Source organism: Neltuma alba, unplaced genomic scaffold, assembly GCF_004799145.2.
Source record: "Neltuma alba isolate B1F8T4 unplaced genomic scaffold, ASM479914v2 tig00011831_pilon, whole genome shotgun sequence".
NCBI lineage: Eukaryota > Viridiplantae > Streptophyta > Magnoliopsida > Fabales > Fabaceae > Neltuma > Neltuma alba.
In genome coordinates this window covers 239327-263112 of record NW_021636442.1, presented here as the reverse complement: position 1 = coordinate 263112, position 23786 = coordinate 239327, and the positions used below count along the sequence as shown (strand labels likewise).

The window sequence follows — 23786 nt, the reverse complement described above, 5'->3', positions numbered from 1 at the left end:
CTTGACCTGCAAAATGGTGTCTGGCTTAATAAATGCTAATCCTATCATCTACGAAAAGATTAAGAGAGAGGGCCGAGCTCGCACTACGCCCACCTTCGCTGATGACGATGTTCCGGAACCGATTGATCAACAAGGAGTTTTTGATATTCTTTTCAACCATCAATTTATATGTATGTTTTGTGTGCTTCTGTTTTTGCAATTTTAAGGTCAGTTTGCTTAACATTCTGAAATCACATAAGGGATATTAGAGACCCAGAGTATCCAAATTCCTTGGAAGAGCTCAGAGTAATAACTGAAGATGCGATTGAACTTGATGATCAGCATAGTTATGTGGGGTATCGCACCGTTCGTTCATCTTTCCCCTCTCGCTCTTTGGCCTTAATTATGTCTGTCGAAACTTCCTTGTTATTTGGGATTCTGGTGCTTTGCGTTTGGGTTAAGTTTACTCCTACACTTGAATATTGTGCCGTGCCGAGTCCCATAGGTCTACGCCTACGGGTGAAACTCATGAGGAGCCTTCCTTCACGCTGCAAGGTATCGATATCTGTTTGCAGCTTGCTAATTTTTTTCGGGCTAATAATCTACTGTACCGACAAAATTGTTGTGGAAAATTGCGTCTTGACTCTTGACTCATGTATGCATTGAAAATCTTAGGGAGTGTTTGTATGGAAACCAAACTATAGTTTTTAAAATGCTTTTACGGTTTACAAAGTAAATATGTGAAGAAATTTGTCTTGTTTTACAGAAAAATGCTTCTAAAAAGTTCTTTTGAGGGTTGCCAAACACCCCTTAGTATGCCATATTGTGAATGTGGCTTGTCATATTAGATTTCAGAAAAGTGAAAGCAATACAGATAGACCTGTGGGTCCATGCAACATGCAATAACATTCTGTTTGATTCAATATCATTGTGGTTGCTTGCTTTTACCATTATACTATCTCGGGTTCTAAATGTAACAATTAGTTGGCTAATTTGAGTAGATTAAGAAAATAAGTTAAACTAGTTATTTATAATAAATAGGTGTTGTATTTCTTAACATATCCTCACTAATCAAGTGTATTAATTACAAATGGGTATTATTCATGTACTTTAGAAATATAAAAATGTTTACTGTTTAACCCCATAGAAATAATACTAATAAATATGCTTACTGTACTACATATTATTTCTTGCTATCATAGGAATAATTTAAACTAAATTTAAATGAAATATTATAAAGATATTCTTTACCGTCATATCCAAACTAAAGTCTTCCCCCCCCCCCCACCCCCAAAATTGTCCAAATCTAGCAAGTTGAGGAACAGATTTCCCATGACTTATTGGGGAATTGTCCTTGTCCCCCTGATGACATAAAATGAATATAAAAAAAATTCTTTGGACTTGTTCTTAATTAGTTAATTTATAGGTCTACTAATTAATTGCATTAGGATGTTGCATGTGGCTTGAAAGTTTGACCCCACATATTGATTTTGTTGACACTTTTTTTTTTTTGGTAAGAGATTTTGTTGACACTGTTAGCATTCATTCTCGCATGTGAAATTTGGCATAATTACTAATCTAGCTTCCATCAATAACTTTCAGCAGGCTACCTTAACTATGCAACAACACATTCTTAACTATTAGGAGGCAAGGTCCGTCTATGTGTAGGAAGGTTGGATTAGGTATGAGTAACATGTGGCAAGCTTGGATAAGATTTGTATTTCAGACTTTATTTTGTATCCCTTTTTTCTTGTATTACATCACATCAAATTCTTAATATACTCCTTTGATTCTAAATATAAAACCCTTATACTAGTGTATATAAGGGTCTTATATTTAGAACCAGAGGAGTAAGATTTACTTTGAGTAGATTACAAAAATTAGTTAAGTTAGTTATTCGTAACAAATATGAATTGATTTTTCTAAAATACCCTTTTTAATTATGGTTACCTTGAATCAAAACAATTTGACATATATAATTAATAAGGATATTTTAGAGAATGCATTATAAATTTGAGGGATAAAATGGATTGAGATTTTACATTTAGGATCAAAATCAATTTCTAACTAGCTAGTATATTAAGGATGTCTGAGGTAGCATATATATAGTAGGTAATCTACGCGTATTTTTATATGCATCTACATATACATACATGTAATAAACTTGCTTGACTTTTCCACAGTGAACTCAGAGAGTCACGAACATTTAAATTCAATTAAGTAGGTGTGGAAGCAATCCATTCCTTTCTTCCATAATCAAAACAAATTAACACAGGCGAATCTAATAAAAATTATTGGACAACAACTAAACCTTCTTGCGTTTGTTTATTCAGACAAAATAAGACATCCAACATACACTCCTCAAATCAATATGATTATATGACAGTAGGCTGAATAATAGACAAGGAACATTTATATAATGATTTATCACACTTCCAAATCAACTCTCATCCGCTGCACTAATTAATTAATCAACCAGCTATTTCTTCCCCAAAATCTCGAATCCTATATGTATATATGGATGCAGATCTCTAAGAGGTTGGCTTCATCATTGTGTTGCCAATGTCAATCACAAAACGATACTTGACATCAGCTTTAAGGAGTCGCTGCATTGCAGTGTTCACATAATCCATTGGAATCACTTCTATGTCTGGTCTCACGTTATGCTTGGCTGCAAAATCTACCATCTCTTGCGTCTCCTTCATCCCTCCAATTCCACTTCCGGCCACTATCTTCCTCCCTGCCAATACATATATATATTGTTAGAGCATTACAATTTCACTTTTCAATCAATATATAACATTCTTCAGTTTATTATTATTTAATCATATTCCATTTATACTCACCCGAAAGTAAAGGAAATACTGGCAATTCCAGAGGCCTCTCAGGCGCACCAACCAACACCAGTTTGCCATTCGGCTTCAAAAGACCAATCAAAGGCAAAAGAGCATGCACTGCAGAAACTGTGTCTATTATGCCATCAAATGTGCCCATCGCAGCCTGCACAGATATGCAAATAAACATGACATTAATAGATCAGATGAATAAGGTCTTATCTATAATATACATTATAATTATATGCATTAACACGCACAAATATATATATATTCACCTGCATCTGATCTTGCTCACGGCCGACAATAAAGGAATCAGCTCCAAGATGTTCAATGGCTTCCTTCTTCTTGTTAGGAGAAGTGCTTATGACAGTGACCTTAGCTCCAAAGGCTTTGGCAAACTTGACAGCCATATGGCCAAGCCCACCGAGACCAACCACACCCACGTGAAGGTTAGGCTTGTCCAGACCAAAATACCTCAAAGGGCTATACACAGTGATCCCGGCACAAAGCAGAGGACCTGCAGAATCAAGAGGCAAAGCATCTGGAATGCGAACCACAAAATGCTCATCTGCAACCATAAAATCAGAGTAACCTCCGTATGTGATAGTCCCATCCACGTACTTGGCTCCATATGTGAGAATTTGCTTTGAACAGTGATTCTCAAGATCGTCAGAACAACTTCCACAGGATCTGCACGAACCAACCAAACATCCCACACCGACTCTGTCTCCAACTCTGAACTTTTCCACCTTGCTTCCAACTTCCGTCACCACCCCAACAATCTCATGCCTGTATCGAATTTAATGAGTTTCATTTTCAAACATTCACAGGGATTTATATATATTGTGTATATGTACGTACCCAGGTACGAGTGGATAGACGGAGAAGTCCCATTCGTTCTTGAGCATGTGGAGGTCGGAATGGCATATTCCACAGTAAAGGACTTTGAAAGTCACATCTTTGTCTCCGGTTTCTCTGAAAAAACGAAATAGACAGTTCATGTTAGTTAAGGATGAAATGAAGAAAGGAATAATAAGGATGCAAAAGATTGAATAATGAAGGAATTGTTATATATGCCTTCGAGAGAAGTTGAAAGGAGAGAGAAGGCCAGAAGAATCCCTAGCAGCCCATCCGAAGGCCTTCCTGGGATGCTCAAACTCAAAAGCTTGTGCTCCGGCCATTTCAATACTTAAACACTTGCACAGACAAGAAGAATATTATACGGACAGATCAAAGATTATGGCAGACAGGATGAGAGAGAGTGTGTGAGTGAAGTGGTGAGACTTGAGAGAGACGAATACGAGGAAGGAATGAAGGTGGGTGGAGGGTTATTTATAAGGGAGAAGGGGAGGGTGGGTCTTGACGAACTCGATGATGCACACTACTGCAACGCGTGACGTCAGTGCTGACGGGATTTATGCTTTGAACTTTTCGACCGCATGTGCCAAAAGGAAAAAAGGTCAGCCGTAAAAAATTGAAAATTTTTTTTGTTCTATGATAATAGACTTGTGAACTGTTCAAATCAGATTCTAATTATTAAAATTTATTTATCTATTTTTTTGTAATAATATTTATTTTTATAAAACATTAAATCTGAGTTATTGAAATCTTGACTCAATTGTTGTCGAGAAAAAAAAAAAAAGATATAAAGGAAGGGAGGATGATGGAAAGGACGGTGGAGGGAATCCCAGTCCAAAAACATCTGCGGGTCAAATGGAATTCTACAGCATTTTTAGTAAAATATTACAAACAGTAAAAATATTTACCCAAACACTACATTGTGAGAATTATATACTGATAATCTGAGATGCTGCATTTTAATAAACTCGATCACGCTCTGATGAAGTTTCACTCTGACACTTGCATTTTTTTAAAACAAAAGGGAAAACTCGTTCAGGCTGTGAACGAGTTCACCTCTTTCCTTTCTCATGTGCGGAGAAAATTACAACTGCATACCCTATCTTATCAAGCTGCCACCCCTTCCTTCTGAGGTTTGGATAAAGTTGTAATTAATGCCCCATCTCTCATCCCTCTGTGTCTACTCCTTCCCTCTTCCTTTGTTCTAGATCTCCTTTCAAATAGGAAAGATACGAGTAAATTTTGTAAAAAATTACTTTTTATCTTAATACTTAAATTTAAGAAAAATAAATAAATTAGATTCATACAAAATGTTTATAGATCTTCACTAATATATCCAAATTACACATATTTAATTATAAAATATACACTATATAGGATTGGGATGGATCTTTCTCACCATCTCAATTAGATATAGATGATAAGGACAAAATTATTAACAATTGCAGTTGCAACTGTCCTTGAAACTCCATTGTTTTTGTTGCTTTCAAGACGAGTGGTTTGTAAGCTTGCAGTCAATTATATAGGATTGGGATTGATCTTTCTCACCATCTCAATTGGAATTAGAATTGTCAATGATAAGACACCGCCATTTTTGAATGAGTTTATGCCCTATTTCCTTTTTATTTTATTTTTTTAGTTTCCTCCAAAAGTTTTCAGCCCATTCGATAATTCCTTGTCTCAGCTAGCAAGCATCTAAGGCGATGAAGAAGAGGAGAGGAGGTGAGTGAGGGAGAGTGAGGTTGCCGTCAGGTCATCATCACCAATCCGAGTTCATGGTAAATCTGAAGCTTTATTTTTTCTCAATTTTTTTTGTCAAATTTATGTGGAGAGCTGAGCTGGAAGTTCACAAAAGAATTTATAACTATATTTTATTTTAGGTAGATGGCTCAATAATGACTTGGCATGGATTATAGATGATAAAGGCAAAATTATTAACAATAAAAAAGATGAAGGATTGGGTTTTAAGCGAGTTAAATTTTTTGGAGTTGAGTCATAACGAGTCATAGTTGAGGAGACCGAGTTCTAAGCAAGTTAAAACTCGAGGGATTAAAAGATTAATTTTTTCTCTCTCTGTTTTTTTTTAAAAAATCGAAACTGAATCTATTGCCCAAAAGAGAATACAAGCCCTACAATACTTCGAAAGTAAATCTGAAAAGTAAATGTAAGAGAGACTTTTAGCATAAATTTGCCATGACTTAAAATCTCTAAATTATACAGGTGAAAAAATAAAAGAAAAACTTAAAATTATTAGTGAACCGCAATTCGATGAGAACGCTATAACAGCAAAATGAATTGTGATTCTGGCAACAACAAAAAAAATTCTGATATCGGAGTAATTGGCTATTTGGCTTTCGCAATTTCTTAATTGAACCCTAAAGTATAAAATCTCAAATCGGGATAGCCCAGCCGAGAAGTTACATCCTGTTCTTCGAAATTTCTCCTGCGCTCGCCGTTTATATCGCATCCAGAGCTCCGATCGTCCTCCAGCGGCATCCCTCGTCTCATTTGTTGCCCTAATTTGTGAGTTCTCTATATTGGCCAGCAAAATGGTGTCTGGCTTAATAAATGCTAATCCTATCATCTACAAAAAGAAAGAGCGCCGAGCTCGCACTACGCCCACCTTCGCTGATGAGGATGTTCCGGAACCGATTGATCAACAAGAAGTTTTTGATATGCTTTTCAACCCTCAATTTATATGTATGTTTTGTGTGCTTCTGTTTATGCAATTTTAAGGTCAGTTTGCTTAACATTCTTAAATCATATAAGGGATATTAGAGACCCAGAGCATCCAAACTCCTTGGAAGAGCTCGGAGTAATAACTGAAGATGCACTTGAAGTCGATGATCAGCATAGTTATGTCAGGTATTGAACCGTTCGTTCATCTTTCCCCTCTCGCTCTTTGGCCTTAATTATGTCTGTCGAAACGTCCTTGTTATTCTGGATTCTGATGCTTTGCGTCAGGGTTACGTTTACTCCTACACTTGAATATTGTGCCGTGCCGAGCCTCATAGGTCTATGCTTACGGGTGAAACTCATGAGGAGCCTTCCTTCGCGCTACAAGGTATCGACATCTGTTTGCAGCTTGCCATTTTTTTTTTCAGGCTAATAATCTAATGTGCCGACAAAATTTTTGTGGAAAATTGGGTCTTGACTCTTGACTCATGTATGCATTGAAATTCTTAGTATACCATATATATTGTGAATGTGGCTTGTCATTAGATTTCAGAATAGTGGAAGCAAGCAATATAGATAGACCTGCGGGTCCATGCAATAACATTCTGTTTGATTCAATATCGTTGTGGTTGCTTGCTTTTACCTTTAATTATATTTTTCTTGAGTATCGTAGGCTGTGTCTTGCATAACAGAGGGCACACACACACACACGCACACGCACATATTATAATGATGAAAAGCCAATGTCCAATTCTGTTGGATGGTATAATACTACCAAGTGTGCTTACTCCTATCCATAACCCATGCATCATGTAAATTTCTATTATATGAACTGCAACATGAATGTACTGTCAATCACTATTATAATACACAAATTATCGATCTGTGGCACCCTTTTAAGTATAATGTATAGCATTCTTGGAGTTTAGATCAAATTCTACTGATTTTTAGACACCCTTTCTATTAAAGGTGTATCTTCTCGACTATCTTATTATCTTTTTTCAAATCACGGTTAGGTGGATATCAGAGTAGCGCCTGGATCTCATGTGAAGGAGGCTGAAGGTTCTCTCTCTCTCTCTCTATAAGTACATTTGTTTGTCAGTGAATGTAAAATCGGTGCTTTTAAAACTGATGTAGAGAAATCATATTATTGCTTATTTGCTTGTTGATTTTGTGTTTCTTCAGTGAAGTGATGCGTACCAGTCATTGTCTTTTACAGCAGATTTTCAATCGTGTTATTGTTCCTGGAAATCAAATATATGTTTCTCCCACTAGATTCAGATTCAGATTCAATACCTCGGTTAACTTTGATGCTTGACTATTTTGCACATCTCACAATTTCCTTGATTGAGTCTTGAATTTTTCATTATAAATATTTGATTATGACTGCTGGACTTTCTTTTTTTCCCTTTGTTTAATTCAACTTCTTTTGCAATTGTACCTGCAGTTAATAAAAAACTAAATGATAAAGAAATGGTGGCTGCCGCACTGGAAAGGCCATACTTGCTGGAAATGGTTGATGAATGTTTAGCTCCATCTTTTGGTTGAAGGAGCTTTTCATCCCCCGATGCAATAATAAGATGTGGTACTCATTTTATGATTGCCAGCCTCATTGGTGATGCAATTTTTGCCTACTATACGTTCATTTGAGTTTCAGATTAGGAGTATGCAGCTGGAAAAAGTCATGGAAGTGATACTTTCATATGATTCTTTATTATGAGCTCCAGAAGAAGGAAAAATATGTTTTCTATTCTCATGTTTCTTTTCTTGGTTTTGTTAAGACTCTTTCTTGGTACTGTAAATTGAAAATAAAATCAGCTTTGTCCATCTGGTAGGAGCAACTGGGCTTTGTGTCTCTGCGTATTGCACTGCGCTCGAGCAGACTGCGTTATTCTCAATCTAAATTTATTTTTTTAAAAATGATGTCAGTTATAATATTTTTTTTTAAATTCTGCATCTGTGAATAGATAATTATTTAAAATATAAAAAATTAAATTAAATTTGAATCATTTAAAATTAATCTAGATAATACAGATTATGATGAGCACTCCAGATAAGCATGAAAATATGAAATGTGTTCTCGCAGAATGGCTATGGTTGAGTTACAAGTTGTTCTGAGTCTGTAATACGATGGGAACGCTGGAACGGCAATTCGGATTTGGCAAAAGAAAGACGCTCTTCGTAAATACTGGCATTTGGAAAGCTGTACAAATACTTCAAATAAAAAAAGTTAAAAATTACTAAATTTTAAATTAGGGTTGATAATAATATTTTATTTAGTAGTATTAATAATACCGAATTTATAAATAATAATAAATTTTTATTGACATCTTTTATTTTATATTTAGTAATTTTACAGTTTTTTTGTCATTTAAAAAAATACTTGTATTTAAGCAGATTTCATAAAATTAATTAAAAAAATCTGATATGGGAGTGTTATTTTTTTTAAAAAAAAATTCTGAATTGAACCCTAAAATATAAAATCATGAATTGGCATGCCCCAGTCGAGAAGTTTCATCGGGTTCTTCGGAATTTCTCCTGTACTCGCCGTTCATCCGTCGCAGGCAGAGCTCGATCATCCTCGGGCGGCTTTAGTTGGCTTCCCCTCTTACCACTCAAAACACCTTTCCCCCTTCTTTATTGCCCTAATTTGTGAGTTTTCCAGCTCCTTCCTATAGGATCCCTTCTTAAATCTGTGAAATTTGAAACTAAAGCAGAGCTCTACATTAGCCGGCACAATGGTATCTGGCTTAATAAATGCTAATCCTATCATCTACGAAAAGAAAGAGCGTCGAGCTCGCACCACGCCCACCTCCACTGATGACAATGTTGCGGAATCGATTGATCAACAAGAAATTTTTGATATCCTTTTCAACCATCAATTTATATATATGTTTTGTGTGCTTCTGTTTATGTGTATTATTTGAATTTGAAGCATTAGAATTTAGTCTTCTCGTCAAGTCAGTCAATTTTAAGATTAGTTTGCTTAACATTCTTAAATCATATAAGGGATATTAAAGACCCAGAGCATCCATACTCCTTGGAAGAGCTCAAAGTAATAACTGAAGATGCGATTGAAGTTGATGATCAGCATAGTTATGTCAGGTAGTGAACAGTTTGATCATCTTCCCCCTCTTGCTCTTTTTTTGTTGGGGTTGTTTCGCCTTAATTATGCATGTCAAAACTTCCTTGTTATATTGGATTCTGATGCCTTGCATTAGGGTTACGTTTGCTCCTACAGTTGAACATTGTAGCATGGCAACTATCATTGGTCTATGCTTACGGGTGAAACTCATGAGGAGCCTTCCTTCACGCTACAAGGTACCAACATCTGTTTGCAGTTTGCTATTTTGTTAGGCTAACCTAATATGTGGACGAAATTTTTCTGGAAAATTGGGTCTTGACTCTTGACATGTGTATCATGCAATGGAATTCTTGGTATATTGTGGATCAGAAAAGCTTGGAACCAGTATAGATAGACCTGTGAGTCCATGGAATAACATTCTATTTGTTCCAACATCGTTGTGGTTGGTTGCTTTAACCATTGTATTTTTTCCTGAGTATTGTAGATTCTCTTTTGCATAACAGAGGGTATATAATAATGAAAGGGCAATACTCAATTCTGTTGCATGATATCCTACCAAGTGTGCTTACTCCTAACTATAACCCATGCACCATGCTCGTTTCTATTATGAACTGCAACATGATTGTACTGTCAATCAATATTGTAATACACAAATTATCGATCTTTGGTACCCTTTAAAGTGTAACGTATAGCATTTATGGAGTTTAGATCATATTCTAGTGATTTTTAGACACCTGTTCTATTTAAGGTGTATCTTCTCAACTATATCTCTTTCTTATTTTCTTTTTTAAAATGACGGTTAGGTGGATATCAGAGTAGCACCTGGATCTCATGCTACTGAGGCTGCAGGTTCTCTCTCTCTCTCTCTCTCTCTCTCTCCCCCTCCCCCCCTCCCCCCCATCTCACACAGTGTACATTTGTTTGTCGGTGAATGTAAAGTCAGTACTTTCAAAACTGATGTAGACAAATCACATTCCTGATTTGCTTGTTGATTGTGTTTCTTCAGTAAGTGATGTATACTAGTGATTTTCTTTTACAGCAGATTTTCAAATGTTGTTGTTCCCGGGAATTAAATATATGTTTCTCTCACTAGATTCAGATTCAGATTCAGATTCAGATTTAATACCTCAGTTAATTGAGTTTAAGTCATCAAACATATGCTGTAATTTGACCCAGTTGCCTGTGCTCCGTGTCCTTGATTGAGTCTTGAATTTTTTTTTATTGCAAATCTTTGATTATGACTGGACTTGTTCAATTCAACTTCTTTTGCAAATGCATTTGCAGTTAATAAACAGCTAAATGATAAAGAAAGGGTGGCTGCTGCACTGGAAAATCCAAACCTAGTGGATATGGTTGACGAATGTTTAGCTCCATCTTTTGGTTGAAGGAGCTTTTTATCCCCCGATGCAATAAGACTGTAGCTCCCTTAATGCGTGGACCTTATCAGTTTCGTGAGTTGGTAGAGATATTGTATTCATTTTATTGTTGCAGCTTCATGGGTCATGCAGTTTTTGCCTACTATACATGATTTGAGTTACATGTAGGAATACGCAACTGGAAGAAAGCCATAGATGTGCTATTTTCTTATGATTGTTTATTAGGAGCTCTAGAAAAAGAAAAATATGTTTTCTATTTTCATGTTTCTTTTCCTGGTTTTGTAACTTTCTTGGTGCTGTAAATTGAATTTCGGAAACAAAAATAAAAAAAAAGCCAGCTTTATTTATCTGGAAGGAACTATATTGGGTTTTGTGCCTCTGCGTATTGCATTTAACTCACAAGCAAACTGCATCATTTAAGGCCGGTGGTATGTGAATGGTGAAAATGGCCTTGTGTCAAGTCTTTCGAACTAAAGACTTCACAGTTCATAGTGATGTTGTCATAAAATGGCAATGCTTTGCATTGGAGGCCATCATTTGCCTTGGCGGGATTTCACAAGGATCAAGGCCTCCATTTGAGTTTAAATGTTTATTTTAGGCAAGGTTTGGGTGTTCTGAGATGAAAGAGAATGAAAGAGCAAAGTGTGGTGGCATAATCAACAAATAAATGCTTTTTTTATCCTAGTAAAATCTGAGAACTTGACCCAACTTTTGTGTTTTCGTGAAGTTTAGGAACATGTCCTCTCTGATAGTCAAATTCAGGATCATTATGCTCAAAGTCTATCTGCGGGTTTGTACGTTGTAGGAATGTATCTTCCAGAGAAGACATGCATTAGAAAGCAACGTTTATGATGAATTTGGTGTTGGAATTTGACGGTCATTTGTAAACTCATTATTATTGAGCTTGAGGCATTTTAGCTTATTTGTGAAAATCTCTAGGCGTATAGACGTAACATCATACGTGAAAAAAGTGTTGAATTGGACGTTATCAATGAGAAAATGGTATAAAATTATTTGGGCTTGTTTGGTTACATGCAAAGGTTTTTAAACGTGCAGGTTAAAAAAAAAGATAAAATAGTATAAAGTCTTTTAAAAGGAATAGAAAAAAGCCAAAAAAAACATTTAATGAAATTATTAAGTGAGATCTTTCAATTAACAATATACTCAAAGATTTAGTTTATAATATAACTCAATGACACGATTCATGTGACCAATCCTACTTAATAGGATAATAGTAACATGCAGCAGATTTAATGAAGCCACTCCAAAACGGACTACTAGATTTTAGAAGGTCCCTCTCTTCCAAGTCAAATGCTCTTCCTCCGAGTCTAATTGCTTCTTCAATCAGGTTCCCTGACCTCTCAATGCAGAGCATAAAAAATATAAGCATAAAAGGTCACCGTAACGAAAACCCTTGTTGCGCCTCAAAAGCTTCAAATTCCTTGCCATAAAACAATTTTCTGTATGACTGCTTTTAACAGAACTCGTAATCTTGTAAACCCAAAAAAAAAAAAGGAAAAAAAAAACCTCGTAATCTTTACAAAGTTCTGCTAAAACACTATATTTTTCCAAGTCTCTGTAAGAAAATTTCCACAAGAAAGTTCACAAAGCAGCTCTTCAACGCCAAGAATTTAATTCTAATATTATAAGGAACAACAAATGCATTTATGTACAGTAATTTTGGCTAGAAAAACAAGGGATAAATTGGGATCCATACTCCTTAGTATGCACAGGAAGAATCGCTCTTTTGTGTGCGTGACAGTAGAATATCCCAGTCAGTACAAGGGCCTTAGCTTGATCTTAACAAACAACAATCCAGCCAAATCAGGCGGGCAATTATAGACATCCTCTTAATACATACCCAAAAATCATAAACTATAAAGAAAACTTGACACCTTCATCATCTGCTGAAGTTCCCTTGAAGATGACAAGCTTCCCTTTCTGTTCCAACAGTTTCAAAGCACGATTCAAGATCGTGCGGTCTATCCCATGAAGCTCTGCAGTATACCAGAAAGTTCCAGAATGCCAATTATAATCACAAGACAAATTTTTCCTACCACAGTTTCGATAGCAACGAGCATAGAAGGGGGAAAAAAATACTGGATAAGTAGATATAACTATATTTCATGAAGACCATCTTTGGCGTGCTAAATCTATCGGAAGGATGGCTTTTATTCCAAATACAGGGCGGATACAGCTCAGAAAATTACCTGTTCCTTGAGATTCAGTCCCTGAGCACAGTTCCTCTACCGTCACCACGCCGTCTTCCAATCCATTATCTTTTGCCTAGTCAATATGGGGCAAATTCAATTAAAATGCATTAAATAACAGCTCAAGCACCAGGATTACAAAAATGCTAATCGTAACTTACAAATTGTACAACAATATCAGCCCAATCTTGAATCCGGTGCCAGAGAATAAGACATTTTTTACGCCCTTTATCCATCCATTCAGCTCGTCCTGCCAAATCAGATCTGAAGTTTATGTGTTTCCTCTCAACCAAACTCAAGAAATTTAACTCAATTGTATGACCACAAACCTTCTGAAACTAATGCAGACAGGAAGGCTTCTCTGGCTTCATGACTCAGGGATCCTGCACTATAAACAAGTCAAAAAGCAATCCACATGGCAAAAGAGGTAAATAAGCAACATAGACAACTAGAGCATTTTGTATGACCTATCAATTTGATTCAGGGATACAATAAAATCAATAAGCGGGCAGGAACGATGATCTTACTTTCAATTGCAGGATTTGAAAATAGAAGGAATTCGTCTTCAAGACCAACTACAAATATCTTCTGTGTTTTGCAGTAATCTAGGATAAGATCTTTCCACAACTGTACTTGCTTCTCCCTTGTGTCTCTCACAGGCTGCAAACTAAAAAAACAACCACGCCAGAGGCACAAGCCTAATCAACCATGAGTTTATTTTTCCCCCTTTTGATTTCTCAGAAACACCCCACATTCTTTTAGAGTGGGACTAATCTCACTCAGTACCTGTGGTTGCCCCACTCCACAAGAGTTTTCAGTGATTTCAAACCCCTAAATTTGTAGAGTTCCCTCAACAATAGTTCAAACTACTAATCAACCGCAAGTTTCTGACTGGTTAATATAACAATTAAATATAAATACAAGCATGATAATGAACACCACATGCGATTGAATTTTTAGAAATAAAAGAATCTATTATGCAACAACATTCATATGCAACATGAAGCATATATACTGTTTATTCGATTGGGATTTTTCACAATGGCTCTTGATACTATCATAAAAAATATCTCAGCTGATGGAACCCAAACTATTTGGTATGAAAATCTCCGAAATTTGGCACAGATATCCTCTTGGCAACTAAAATCACTTCCTGCTTGTCCTCGTATAGATATCATGAGAGTGACAAATCTGATCAGTTCTGAAATGTTTGATTTGGTTCATCTTTTCACCAATTTTCAGTACTGTCTAAAGCGTACAAAGCCATCCCTTGTGGGGTTTAGAAGAAAATTCTCAGACCAGATACTATAGACCAGTGGAATAGCTAATGCAATACTGATATAATATTCGTAAAAACACAGCTGCAGTTTTCTTTTGTAGCTCATCCTCCTAAGTGACGATAAATGATATGTATGTCAACCCACAGAAGGTCAATACAAATAATTGACATGTCTGTCAACTCGCAGAAGGTATACACGTCTTGTTAGTAAATGTGTAAACTAGAACTACCAACATGGACATCAAATCATCAAAATTGGCATTCGTCAACTCCCTAAAAAATTACACAGTATATAAAGAAAAGGCATTTACGTGAAGTATGGTGGATAATTGAAGAAATGGGGTAGCTTGAACTCGCCCAGTTTCTGCATTTTCTCAAATGCTTCCTCCAGAACAATAGGGATATAGTAATTATGCAGCAGGTCTTCTTGATGCTTGAATATCTTCAACTAGTCGCTTATAACCTCCTACATGCAGGTAAAATTTCTGGCACGTAAATACAATTACATACCTTGTACATTTCGGAATAAATGGTAAAAAGATACTAAGTAAATAAATATGCAACAACTGTACTTCAAAATAGTACCCTACATTAACACCCAGAAATATTTACTTCCATAAAACTTCCCTCCAATGTGAACAAACTTCTAGGTAGGCAACAATTTTAAACTAATTTATATCCACAGTGGACACCGAAAATAAACAAAGAAAGTCTCACCGTACCTGATTCAACCACCTTTTTTTTTTTGGCAATGTTTTGTTGTTATACATGTAGACCTTTATTCTAGGTTATCTTCTATCTTTGCAACTGCTATTTCCTTTCGAATTTGAGGTATGTATTGACTCTTTCATTAAAAAAAAATATTTACTAGGGTGGAAATGTGAGAAAGAGATGATGAAATTCAAGCAAATTATCGCCTCTGCCTGCTAGGTTCTGAAAAATATAACAGTTAATAGCCGAGAAATCCAAATAGAAGACGCTACCTTCAATCGTCGGCGAGCGCTTTTAGCAGAACTGTGATCCTCTCTCTCAACTGGAGACCCTGCACAGAGACGCAGTCCGATTAGGAAGGGTTCGGTTTGTCTCCTGATTCTTTGCGTTCCATGCTGTCCCGTACAGATTCGCAATACTGGCCGTCAATTTGATCTAGCGATCAGCATATGTAATAACGTAAAACGCATGCTCGACTGCTCCAATGCTTGACGGAGCAACGCTGGTCGCTGGTGCCTGGTGGTGGCTGGAGCTCGACGACGACGAGGGAGGGAGACGGAGTCACGCGACGCGAGCTGCGGGACAGCGATGCGATGCGATGCGTGAGTGAGAGACACAGCGAAGCGACAGACGAGGGTGCGAACTGCGAAGGTAAGGCCGGGGGAGAATGAGGCCTCTAGGAAAGGGAAAGCCGAAAGTGAATAAAAAATTTTTTTTTTTAAAAAAAAAGGATGGCGGGTTATGGCCTCATCAAGGCCGGTTGGCGGGCAGGCAAACTGGCCACAACCCCATATTCTGGGCTCTACTTGGGCCTTCCTCATTTCTTTCTTCCGCCTCCAATATTTCATTTCTTCTTTTATTAGAGGAACGGACACAATTAAAAGTACCCAAAAAAAAAATTTACAACCTCCTTGTATTTTTATGTCAGGAGATTATTAAAAATTAAAATATTGGCATGACCCACAATACTATTGGCTGCATGCATTTTTTTTAAATGGTAAAAAAAAAAGTGTTTGAGATGAATATATAAAAGGGTTAGATTGACATTTATTTAAACCAAAATAGTAAAAATTTGTTTAAGAAGATTTGATTGGGTAAAAAAAATATATATTTTAGTCCTTCAATTTTTAACTCGCTTATAATTTAGTTTTTGAAGCTTTGACTCATTTGTGAATCAGTTCGTTATCTTTTTTTTTTTGTTATTAATTTTGACTTATCCGACATGAGTTGGAAGAGTCTTATTAATTATTTTTGCCATGTAGGGTGAGTCAAAATTAAATTATGAATAATAAAGATAACAATAAAATGAAAACAAAAATATGAGAAACTAAGTCATAAACGAGTCAAAAGTTTAAAAATTGATTTATAAGTAAGTTAAAAGTTAAAGAGCTAAAATATTAAAGAAAAATCATTCTTTTGAGGTGCCTATAGTTTCCGTCGATTTTTAATTTGATACTTGTGAGTTTTTCTCTCCATATTAAATCATGTAATTTTACTTTGTTAACATAATTAGTTTTTGTACATGATCTATCAATATTAATAGTGTAAAGTCACAGGGGTTAATTATACTAAAAAGTGTAAAATTGAAAGATTTAATAAGGAAAAAAAAAACATACAGTTACCAAATTAAAAATTAAAAAGAATACTATAGATACTCTAGGAATGGTTTTCCCAAAAAAATTAATTTTTCCAAGAAAAAAAAAAAGTTCATTGAATAGAGTAGTTGAAGCATCAGTAGCAGAGCAGGCCTCTATAATGATGAATGAAGACGCAAGAGAACAGAACACATGTATGCATGTGAAAAGAAAGCAATGCTACTGAAAGCCTACCAACCGCGTGCAACGCGAGGCACTATAGTCGCTTTTTTTTTTTTTTTCCCTATTCAACAAATCATAGCTATATCTTCTTCACGGTTGAATAATCTCTTCACTTGTCTCACTAATTCCTTCATATACAATGTTCGTTTCTTAACTTGCATGTGTTCTGATTGAAGAGGCAGCAAAACCAGAAATACTATAATCTGAGAAAAGTATATGAAGGTGAACTCCATATCAACACAGCTATTATTAATTTGCAGGGAGCAGAAATTCTAACCCGAAAAATCTAGAGGTGCATTGCTTACTATCATTTTCATTTCGCTCTCTTCATCTCTAAAGCGATTCATGATAAAGTAATTTCAGAATATAAGTTTTTTTTTTTTCAGTTCTTATTTCATTTACAGTTGAAGCATTCTTTGGTCCCCGGCTGAACTGAGTTAAATCTCTCATTCATTTTCATTGGGATGACTGAAGTAACAATGGCCGTGTAAGTTAATTCTCGTCCTTAACACCTAAGAATTTGCATCTCCAATGCTATTTCTGCAAGAACGGTTTGATATGTCCAATGTGAAACGGGAATTTTCGGATGAAGCGATAGACGTTTTATGAATCCCGATCAATCAAACGGAGGAAACTAATAATCAGTTTGCCTTCACCCATTCTATAACGATAAGCAAAAACATACTTCTTTATTCTAATTGTTACTTGTCGACGACTCTTTGCTCTGCTCAGGGTAGCTTCTGCTCCAGGGAAGGTATTGATAACAGGGGGTTACCTTATATTGGAGAGGCCAAATGCGGGACTTGTACTCAGTACCAGTGCTCGGTTCTATGCAATCGTGAAACCACTGTATGAAGAAACGAAATCCGATAGCTACGCAGGGGTGGGATCTTATTGCATACTTGTGATTTGTATGATACTGTGATGCATTTGTATTTGATTTGATTTGTTACTTCCAAAATTCTCTCTTGTATGATAATTATGAGCGAAGATGATGAAATCAGATGGCAATTTAATAACTCTTTTTAATACGAAGTTGTTTGTTTGTTTTCTGAAACAAAAGGAACTTTTCAAGTTTATCCGAATACTTGCACCTGGTCATCCATGGCTTCAAGTACAATGTGCCATAATACCTCCTGAGCCGTGTTAATGAACAAGCCAATTTAAGATCAAGAATGAAGTACCCTTGTTGCCAATGTAGTTTATTTAAAGCTAGCGCCTGTTGAATAGTTTAAATTATTGATGTCATCTACAGTACCACGCACTTAATGTAAATTTCTTTACATTTATTTGGTGTTTTATTAGCCTGAGCTATTTTTCCTTTTGTTTTTTTTTTTTCCAAATGTTCCAATTTTAGTGATTTTATCACATGTTACTTGTCTTATCTTCAGGCATCGGCAAATGTTAAAGTGACTTCACCTCAACTCTCCAGAGAAGGCATGTACAAGCTAGACTTGGAGAATCTTACAATCCAATGTGTTTCTTCGAGGTAAGTTTTCTTTTTCTCGTTTTTCTTCCTTCTCATCTTCTATCCTTCAAAGCTCTTTTTTTGTTTTTAATTAATTTAATTCGTTTACAATATACAATTGCGGAGTGGAATTCAATCCAAACTTCACAATCTATCAAAGAGGTCAATTTACTGTAGGATAAACGTTTTGCATGGTCAGGCAGGGTGAAGAAGTTCACATTCTTCAGAACTTTTCAAAAGTAGTAGATTGAACGCAAGGTTAAATTAAATATTGAGGCGAGGCTTAAATTATATGTTTCCCAATTTCAGTGAAACCAGGAATTCTTTTGTGGAATATGCAATACAATATTCTGTTGCTGCTGCTCAGGCAACATTTGATAAGAATAAGAAGAACTTGTTGCACAATGTGCTTCTAAAAGGTACCATATCAATGAGATTTATGTTTCTCTTTCCTTTTATTAGAGAAAGAAGAGTTTCAAGCTTTCAATTTTTTTAACCGGATCAGTTCTGCAGGTCTTGGAATCACAATTTTGGGTTGTAATGGTTTTTATTCGTACAGGAACCAGGTAGTTTATTTTCCTTTGTCTTTCCTCATTATCTACAGGACAAACTTTCGGCCTTTGGTTGAAGTAGTTTGCATTGACCATGTTGAAAATGTATTTTGATGTCCGTTATGTTCATTGCTAGCGAGAACAATTACTTTGCACTGGTGAAACATGTCCTACCTTTCTCTTCCTTTCTTTCATCCTCCCCATCTCAATACTTCCTCCCTAAACCTTTTGAGGATTTGTACTACACATGGTATTCAAAAGCTTAACCTAAGAAATTAATTTGCTAATAAACTCTTGTATAGATTGAAGAGCTTGGGCTCCCTTTGACGCCCGAATCATTGGCCAACTTTCCACCTTTTACCTCCATAACCTTCAATGTTGGGGATGTCAATGGAGGAAATTGCAAACCTGAAGTTGCTAAAACTGGTTTGGGCTCATCTGCAGCCATGACAACTGCTGTAGCTGCTTCTGTACTTCACTACCTTGGAGTTGTAAAACTTTCCTCGTCCAAAGATCATCAGGAAAGGAAGGATACATCAGATCTTGATGTTGTGCACAAGATAGCTCAAACTGCTCACTGTGTTGCACAAGGGAAAGTAGGCAGTGGGTTTGATGTCTGTTCGGCTGTTTATGGCAGTCAACACTATGTGCGGTTTTCACCGGACTTGATTTCTTCTGCCCAGGTATTTTCCTGTGAATTCTTGTGTTTCTTGTGCACCCAAGAAACTCACCATTGAATAAAGATATAAATACATATATATATATATATATATATTTATATATTGATGATGGTTTGTCTGAACTGCATTTTGGGTTCCCTTTGAGTTCAGTGATCATTCTCTTTTGTAAAATCTTGGAACGCTCTGGCAGGTATGTTTGCATGATATATGATCTCATTACAGTCTGTATTTATTCTACAACATTTGTTAATTTGTTCCTTTTATTGGTTTCCTCATGAGCAAAACAAATCCCAGATGCACCCAGTTGGATTTCAAGAAATACTTATTATTACTGGCCCTAGAAAATTTTTATTGCTTGTTCTATGTCAAACTTGTTACAATGGTCGTATTTGTTACCTCTCCGTATTGACTTAATGATATTTTCCAATCATGGCAGTATATTTGTTGTGAAAGCATCAATAACTTTATTGATTTTGTTTACATTACAGGCTGCAGAGAGAGCAGTGCCTTTACCAGAAGTAATCCTTGGCATTCTAAAGGGTAAATGGGACCATGAGAGGACTGAATTTTCTTTACCACCCTTGATGAATCTTGTAAGGAATCCAAATTTCACATATGTTAGATTTTCAATCAATTTGGTTATTCTAAAGCTTTATTCAAAGGAGACGTTAAAGATGTTATTATATCCAACTATAGACCTTCACTTAGTAGTTTAGGGTCCTTGACAAGAAGGGAAAATAAGATGGTAGTATTGTCTCACTTATCATAATTGAATTTTTTTTCTCATTTGAATGTTCTTGCGGACTTTTTCTAGCTTTTTGTTCCTAGTAAAACTTTCCTTCTGCCAATCCACAATTTGGCCTTTTAACAACCAAATATGTCTTGATGTTTAAGTTTCACATTTTATCAAACACACCCCTGATTAGATTGTGAATTTACATGGGAGTACCTCCCATCTATAAGAAATTGATGCTGTGTTAACTACTTAAATCTGAATTGCTTGACTTTCTTGTTGGAGGACATGGAATGTCTTGTTTCTCATGTTGGTTAATCCTCTCTTCTAGTTACTAGGCGAACCAGGAATAGGGGGATCATCCACTCCATCAATGGTTGGTGCTGTTAGAAAATGGCAAAAGTCTGACCCTCAGAAATCCCTGGACACATGGAGAAGGTTATTGGATGCAAATTCAGCTCTGGAAGGACGATTGAAATTGTTAACAAAATTAGCAAAGGAACAATGGGATGCATATAGATGTGTTATAAACAAGTGCAGCAAGCTCACATCAGATAAGGTCTTTCTTGAGCTCATTTGTGAATGTTTAATGGTATATGTTTGAAGAACAAAATATCTTCACTTAATATAGAATCCACTAAACCCTATTTCGGTTCCTAATAGGTGTGACATTTTGTAATACGATCATTCGGTTCCTAATAGGTGGGACATTTTTGGATTTAGTCCTTGCAATTAAGACCATTGTCAATCATGCACGTTCTTATGTTAACCAACTGTCAATGAAACTATTTGGCAATAGTTAGTTTGCATATTATATAGCAATGACTGAGTGATAATTAAATAGAAATATGCGAGAAAACGCTATAGTCAACGTAGTTTTCAATTATATCATTAGTGAAGTTGATAACTGAATGGCTGACCTGCATTTTTTTAGACTTGTCTTTTATGACTTGGAATTTCATTACTTTTCCTAGCCGCATTGTAAATTCTTATTGCTTTTCTCCTTTAATGTTAATGCCTGAAATTAAAACTCTACTTTCAGTGGATAGAACAAGCTTTTGAACCCAACAAAGAGGCAGTTGTTAATGCACTGCAAGGAGCGAAAGACGCTATGCTTCTGATCAGATCACTTATGCGCAGGATGGGAGAGGCTGCAGGTGTTCCAGTAAGATCATTACACTGAGTGCTCATAACTCATTGTTCTCTTGTTTATACGCATTAGCTTTTCCCATGAAAAGGTCTATAAATTGAGATGGGTAAAAATTACCCACATAAACTTATGTTTTAGATTTGAGATAGGAGTGATACCATGATCATTATTTGCTTGCTTCTGGTTCGTTGTTGGTAAAATTGTAGAAAGATATAGTATCAATTGCCGTCATAATGATTAATTTGAGAACTGAGTGAAGTACCATATTATGGCTTCGTGTACCATTGAATACACTAGATCATTCCTTTTGGCATAGGAATTTCAATTTACCAAACCAAGATAATACACTTTGGATCAGATAAGAGGCTCAGGATGGATTGGAACATAGTAATTATGGAAGCACGAAAATAACCTTCAGTTTTTGGTTTATGCTGCAAAATTCTCCATATATGGAAAAATGATGTCTCAAAACTTAACATAATTGACGGGTTCTATGATCTCATTGTCTGCAAAATTATACAGATTGAACCAGAATCACAGACACAGCTTCTGGATGCCACTATGAAGTTGGAAGGAGTTCTGTTGTCTGGAGTTCCAGGAGCAGGAGGATTTGATGCAATCTTTGCTGTTACATTGGGAGATTCAAGCAAAGATGTGACTAAAGTATGGAGTTCATTGAATGTTCTTGCCTTGCTAGTCAGAGAAGATCCTAATGGAGTTGGTTTGGAAACTGCTGACCCACGTACCAATGCAATCACATCAACTGTATCTTCAATTCATCCTCAGTAAGTTCGTTTCGACCAAGTAATAAATATTGTGTAAATCACCACTATTAAGGTGGAGTCTCTCTTGTGGACTAGGTGAATTAGTTAGCAAATTTGGATGATCAATAAACTTATGTCCTGAGTGATCAATATAAATGATTGTACTCCATGTTGACTATACCAAAGAAAGATCAGAAACAGAACAAGCATGTATTGAGAGGCATTACACCTCTTGATCACCAACTCCAAGACATTTTAAGAATTTATGGCACAATTTAAATACAGCTTTAAAAAAATAAAGAGAAATTTTTTTTGATAAACACTAGTTTGGAGATAGTACACCTGTCAAAGGTCTTAAGAAAATCTAATTCATCACATGAATATGAATTGGGTTAGTTGATGTGGATGAAGTAAAGAGATTGGTTTAGAATAAGGTGTAATCAAATTGATTTCTAACTCCAATCTTGCAAAATAGGAAGAGGGGAGAAAATGTCAAGATTGACCAAGTTAACCAATAAGTCTATCAAAATCATAGTTTAAAATAATAAGATCAATCAATTTAGATTGACTTGAGTAGTATCTTGCCAAGAAAAAAACACAGGGGGATTGATTTGAGTAGCAGGATTCTCGTTCGAGAGTTTAATTTCCAACTTTTTTATATCAAATAATCCTAGTTGTGAGGAATTTATTTATTATTGTTCATGCCAGAATATTTTAAGGGATATTATTCTTGTTATCAATGGAGACTACCCCTAATCGTACAAATAATAATATTAATTTATAGTTTCAAAATGTGTTATCAACTGTTTATAATTTTTTAAAAATAATTCTCTATAAGATTATTAACACGCACATACACACACAAAATTTAATCCAAGAAAAGGACAAAATCATTTATTGAGGCAAATCAATTTATAAATATGGCATGTAATGTATAATTCATGTTGAGTTAATTATTCAGATAAACTACATGAAATAATAAATATTAAAAAAGATCAAAATAATTATTATTAATGATGTCAACCAAAATTCGCTGAGGACAACTTATTTGCATTTAAGAATTTAGTCATAAATTATTAATATTTATATATGTAAAATAAAAAAAGAAAGACTAGCTGAGGAAAAGTGTGCAAATCTTAGTATTCATGATTTCTTATCAACAATATGACTTTTATTACTTTTTCCGGTTACTGGTATGTGCTTTGACTTTTATAATATATGTGTGTGCGCGTGTGTGTGAATGATTTTTTTTTTTTGTATACAAGAGGTATATGAATGATATTATTGAATATTAATGTGGGTTTAGCTACTGTTTTTTTTTTTGACCGGAGTGGGTTTAGCTACTTAAAACTTTTGGTTGTCATCTATTTGGTCTTCGGTGGTGTGTTTTGAGCCAAACCCAACTATCCAAGTGGTACTAGTTAGGTTCGGGACTTATAAGCAATTTTTAAATCATGGTTTACAAAACACGATATAAATGTATGAGAAGAGTTTTATCTCGATTCACATCTTTATAAATAATTTTATGTCATTAATATTTTATTTGATATATTGTAAAGGCACTTCTCATATCACATGCTTGATTTGGAAATATGAAAATAAAAAATGCAAG

General features: G+C 35.5%; 6 protein-coding genes across 9 annotated transcripts; 4 read left to right on the top strand and 2 right to left on the bottom strand.

Moving 5' to 3' along the window:
* The first annotated feature begins 13 nt into the window (after positions 1–13).
* On the top strand, positions 14–842 carry LOC114718331 (protein AE7-like). Its single transcript, XM_028903618.1, has 4 exons — positions 14–143; positions 230–345; positions 442–534; positions 828–842. Exons 1-4 carry the CDS (start codon positions 14–16, stop codon positions 840–842), a joined length of 354 nt encoding a protein of 117 aa, XP_028759451.1.
* Positions 843–2273: 1431 nt separating this feature from the next.
* Positions 2274–4040, bottom strand: LOC114718350 (probable mannitol dehydrogenase). Its single transcript, XM_028903650.1, has 5 exons — positions 3894–4040; positions 3678–3791; positions 3092–3605; positions 2826–2979; positions 2274–2719 (listed from the first exon to the last, which is right to left on the bottom strand). The coding sequence occupies exons 1-5, from the start codon at positions 3995–3997 to the stop codon at positions 2511–2513; spliced, it is 1095 nt and encodes a 364-aa protein (XP_028759483.1). The 5' UTR covers positions 3998–4040; the 3' UTR covers positions 2274–2510.
* A 2176-nt stretch (positions 4041–6216) lies between these two features.
* LOC114718332 (protein AE7) lies at positions 6217–8114 on the top strand. 3 transcript variants are annotated; one of them, XM_028903621.1, is made up of 5 exons: positions 6217–6310; positions 6421–6539; positions 6639–6738; positions 7367–7412; positions 7798–8114. In XM_028903621.1, the coding sequence occupies exons 1-5, from the start codon at positions 6224–6226 to the stop codon at positions 7896–7898; spliced, it is 453 nt and encodes a 150-aa protein (XP_028759454.1). In that variant the 5' UTR covers positions 6217–6223; the 3' UTR covers positions 7899–8114. The 3 variants fall into 3 exon arrangements, with proteins under 3 accessions (XP_028759454.1, XP_028759453.1, XP_028759452.1); XM_028903620.1 differs by having other exon boundaries at positions 6217–6347; positions 6434–6539; XM_028903619.1 differs by having other exon boundaries at positions 6217–6378; positions 6444–6539.
* Positions 8115–8867: 753 nt separating this feature from the next.
* LOC114718361 (protein AE7-like) lies at positions 8868–11170 on the top strand. The gene is made up of 5 exons (XM_028903663.1): positions 8868–9212; positions 9350–9455; positions 9572–9671; positions 10239–10284; positions 10720–11170. Exons 1-5 carry the CDS (start codon positions 9089–9091, stop codon positions 10818–10820), a joined length of 477 nt encoding a protein of 158 aa, XP_028759496.1. The 5' UTR covers positions 8868–9088; the 3' UTR covers positions 10821–11170.
* A 1257-nt stretch (positions 11171–12427) lies between these two features.
* On the bottom strand, positions 12428–15678 carry LOC114718360 (vacuolar protein sorting-associated protein 25-like). 2 transcript variants are annotated; one of them, XM_028903661.1, is made up of 7 exons: positions 15284–15678; positions 14612–14785; positions 13549–13688; positions 13351–13404; positions 13183–13271; positions 13022–13097; positions 12428–12808 (listed from the first exon to the last, which is right to left on the bottom strand). In XM_028903661.1, exons 2-7 carry the CDS (start codon positions 14668–14670, stop codon positions 12687–12689), a joined length of 540 nt encoding a protein of 179 aa, XP_028759494.1. In that variant the 5' UTR covers positions 14671–14785; positions 15284–15678; the 3' UTR covers positions 12428–12686. The 2 variants fall into 2 exon arrangements, with proteins under 2 accessions (XP_028759494.1, XP_028759495.1); XM_028903662.1 differs by having other exon boundaries at positions 14612–14766.
* A 1268-nt stretch (positions 15679–16946) lies between these two features.
* Positions 16947–22287, top strand: LOC114718358 (phosphomevalonate kinase, peroxisomal-like). Its single transcript, XM_028903659.1, has 11 exons — positions 16947–17120; positions 17233–17315; positions 17561–17711; positions 18220–18317; positions 18606–18715; positions 18810–18862; positions 19150–19530; positions 20016–20120; positions 20592–20819; positions 21303–21425; positions 21933–22287. The coding sequence occupies exons 2-11, from the start codon at positions 17293–17295 to the stop codon at positions 22197–22199; spliced, it is 1539 nt and encodes a 512-aa protein (XP_028759492.1). The 5' UTR covers positions 16947–17120; positions 17233–17292; the 3' UTR covers positions 22200–22287.
* Positions 22288–23786: the final 1499 nt, after the last annotated feature.

Bases quoted from the DNA above. Each gene is read 5' to 3' on its own strand.
- LOC114718350 (XM_028903650.1), bottom strand. From the start codon at position 3,997: ATGGCCGGAGCACAAGCTTTTGAGTTTGAGCATCCCAGGAAGGCCTTC. The intron at 3,792-3,893 runs GCATATATAACA...TCGTTTTTTCAG, and splicing joins CCTTTCAACTTCTCTCGAAG to AGAAACCGGAGACAAAGATG. The intron at 2,980-3,091 runs GTGAATATATAT...ATATCTGTGCAG, and splicing joins GTGAGCAAGATCAGATGCAG to GCTGCGATGGGCACATTTGA.
- LOC114718361 (XM_028903663.1), top strand. From the start codon at position 9,089: ATGGTATCTGGCTTAATAAATGCTAATCCTATCATCTACGAAAAGAAA. The intron at 9,456-9,571 runs GTAGTGAACAGT...GCCTTGCATTAG, and splicing joins GATCAGCATAGTTATGTCAG to GGTTACGTTTGCTCCTACAG. The intron at 9,672-10,238 runs GTACCAACATCT...AATGACGGTTAG, and splicing joins GCCTTCCTTCACGCTACAAG to GTGGATATCAGAGTAGCACC.
- LOC114718358 (XM_028903659.1), top strand. From the start codon at position 17,293: ATGACTGAAGTAACAATGGCCGT. The intron at 17,712-18,219 runs GTGGGATCTTAT...TCTTATCTTCAG, and splicing joins AATCCGATAGCTACGCAGGG to GCATCGGCAAATGTTAAAGT. The intron at 18,716-18,809 runs GTACCATATCAA...TCAGTTCTGCAG, and splicing joins GCACAATGTGCTTCTAAAAG to GTCTTGGAATCACAATTTTG.
- LOC114718332 (XM_028903619.1), top strand. From the start codon at position 6,224: ATGGTGTCTGGCTTAATAAATGCTAATCCTATCATCTACAAAAAGAAA. The intron at 6,540-6,638 runs GTATTGAACCGT...GCTTTGCGTCAG, and splicing joins GATCAGCATAGTTATGTCAG to GGTTACGTTTACTCCTACAC. The intron at 6,739-7,366 runs GTATCGACATCT...AATCACGGTTAG, and splicing joins GCCTTCCTTCGCGCTACAAG to GTGGATATCAGAGTAGCGCC.
- LOC114718331 (XM_028903618.1), top strand. From the start codon at position 14: ATGGTGTCTGGCTTAATAAATGCTAATCCTATCATCTACGAAAAGATT. The intron at 144-229 runs ATATTCTTTTCA...TAACATTCTGAA, and splicing joins TGATCAACAAGGAGTTTTTG to ATCACATAAGGGATATTAGA. The intron at 346-441 runs GTTCGTTCATCT...GTTTGGGTTAAG, and splicing joins GTTATGTGGGGTATCGCACC to TTTACTCCTACACTTGAATA.
- LOC114718360 (XM_028903661.1), bottom strand. From the start codon at position 14,670: ATGCAGAAACTGGGCGAGTTCAAGCTACCCCATTTCTTCAATTATCCA. The intron at 13,405-13,548 runs GTAAGATCATCG...TTTATAGTGCAG, and splicing joins TTCAAATCCTGCAATTGAAA to GATCCCTGAGTCATGAAGCC. The intron at 13,098-13,182 runs GTAAGTTACGAT...CATATTGACTAG, and splicing joins CTGATATTGTTGTACAATTT to GCAAAAGATAATGGATTGGA.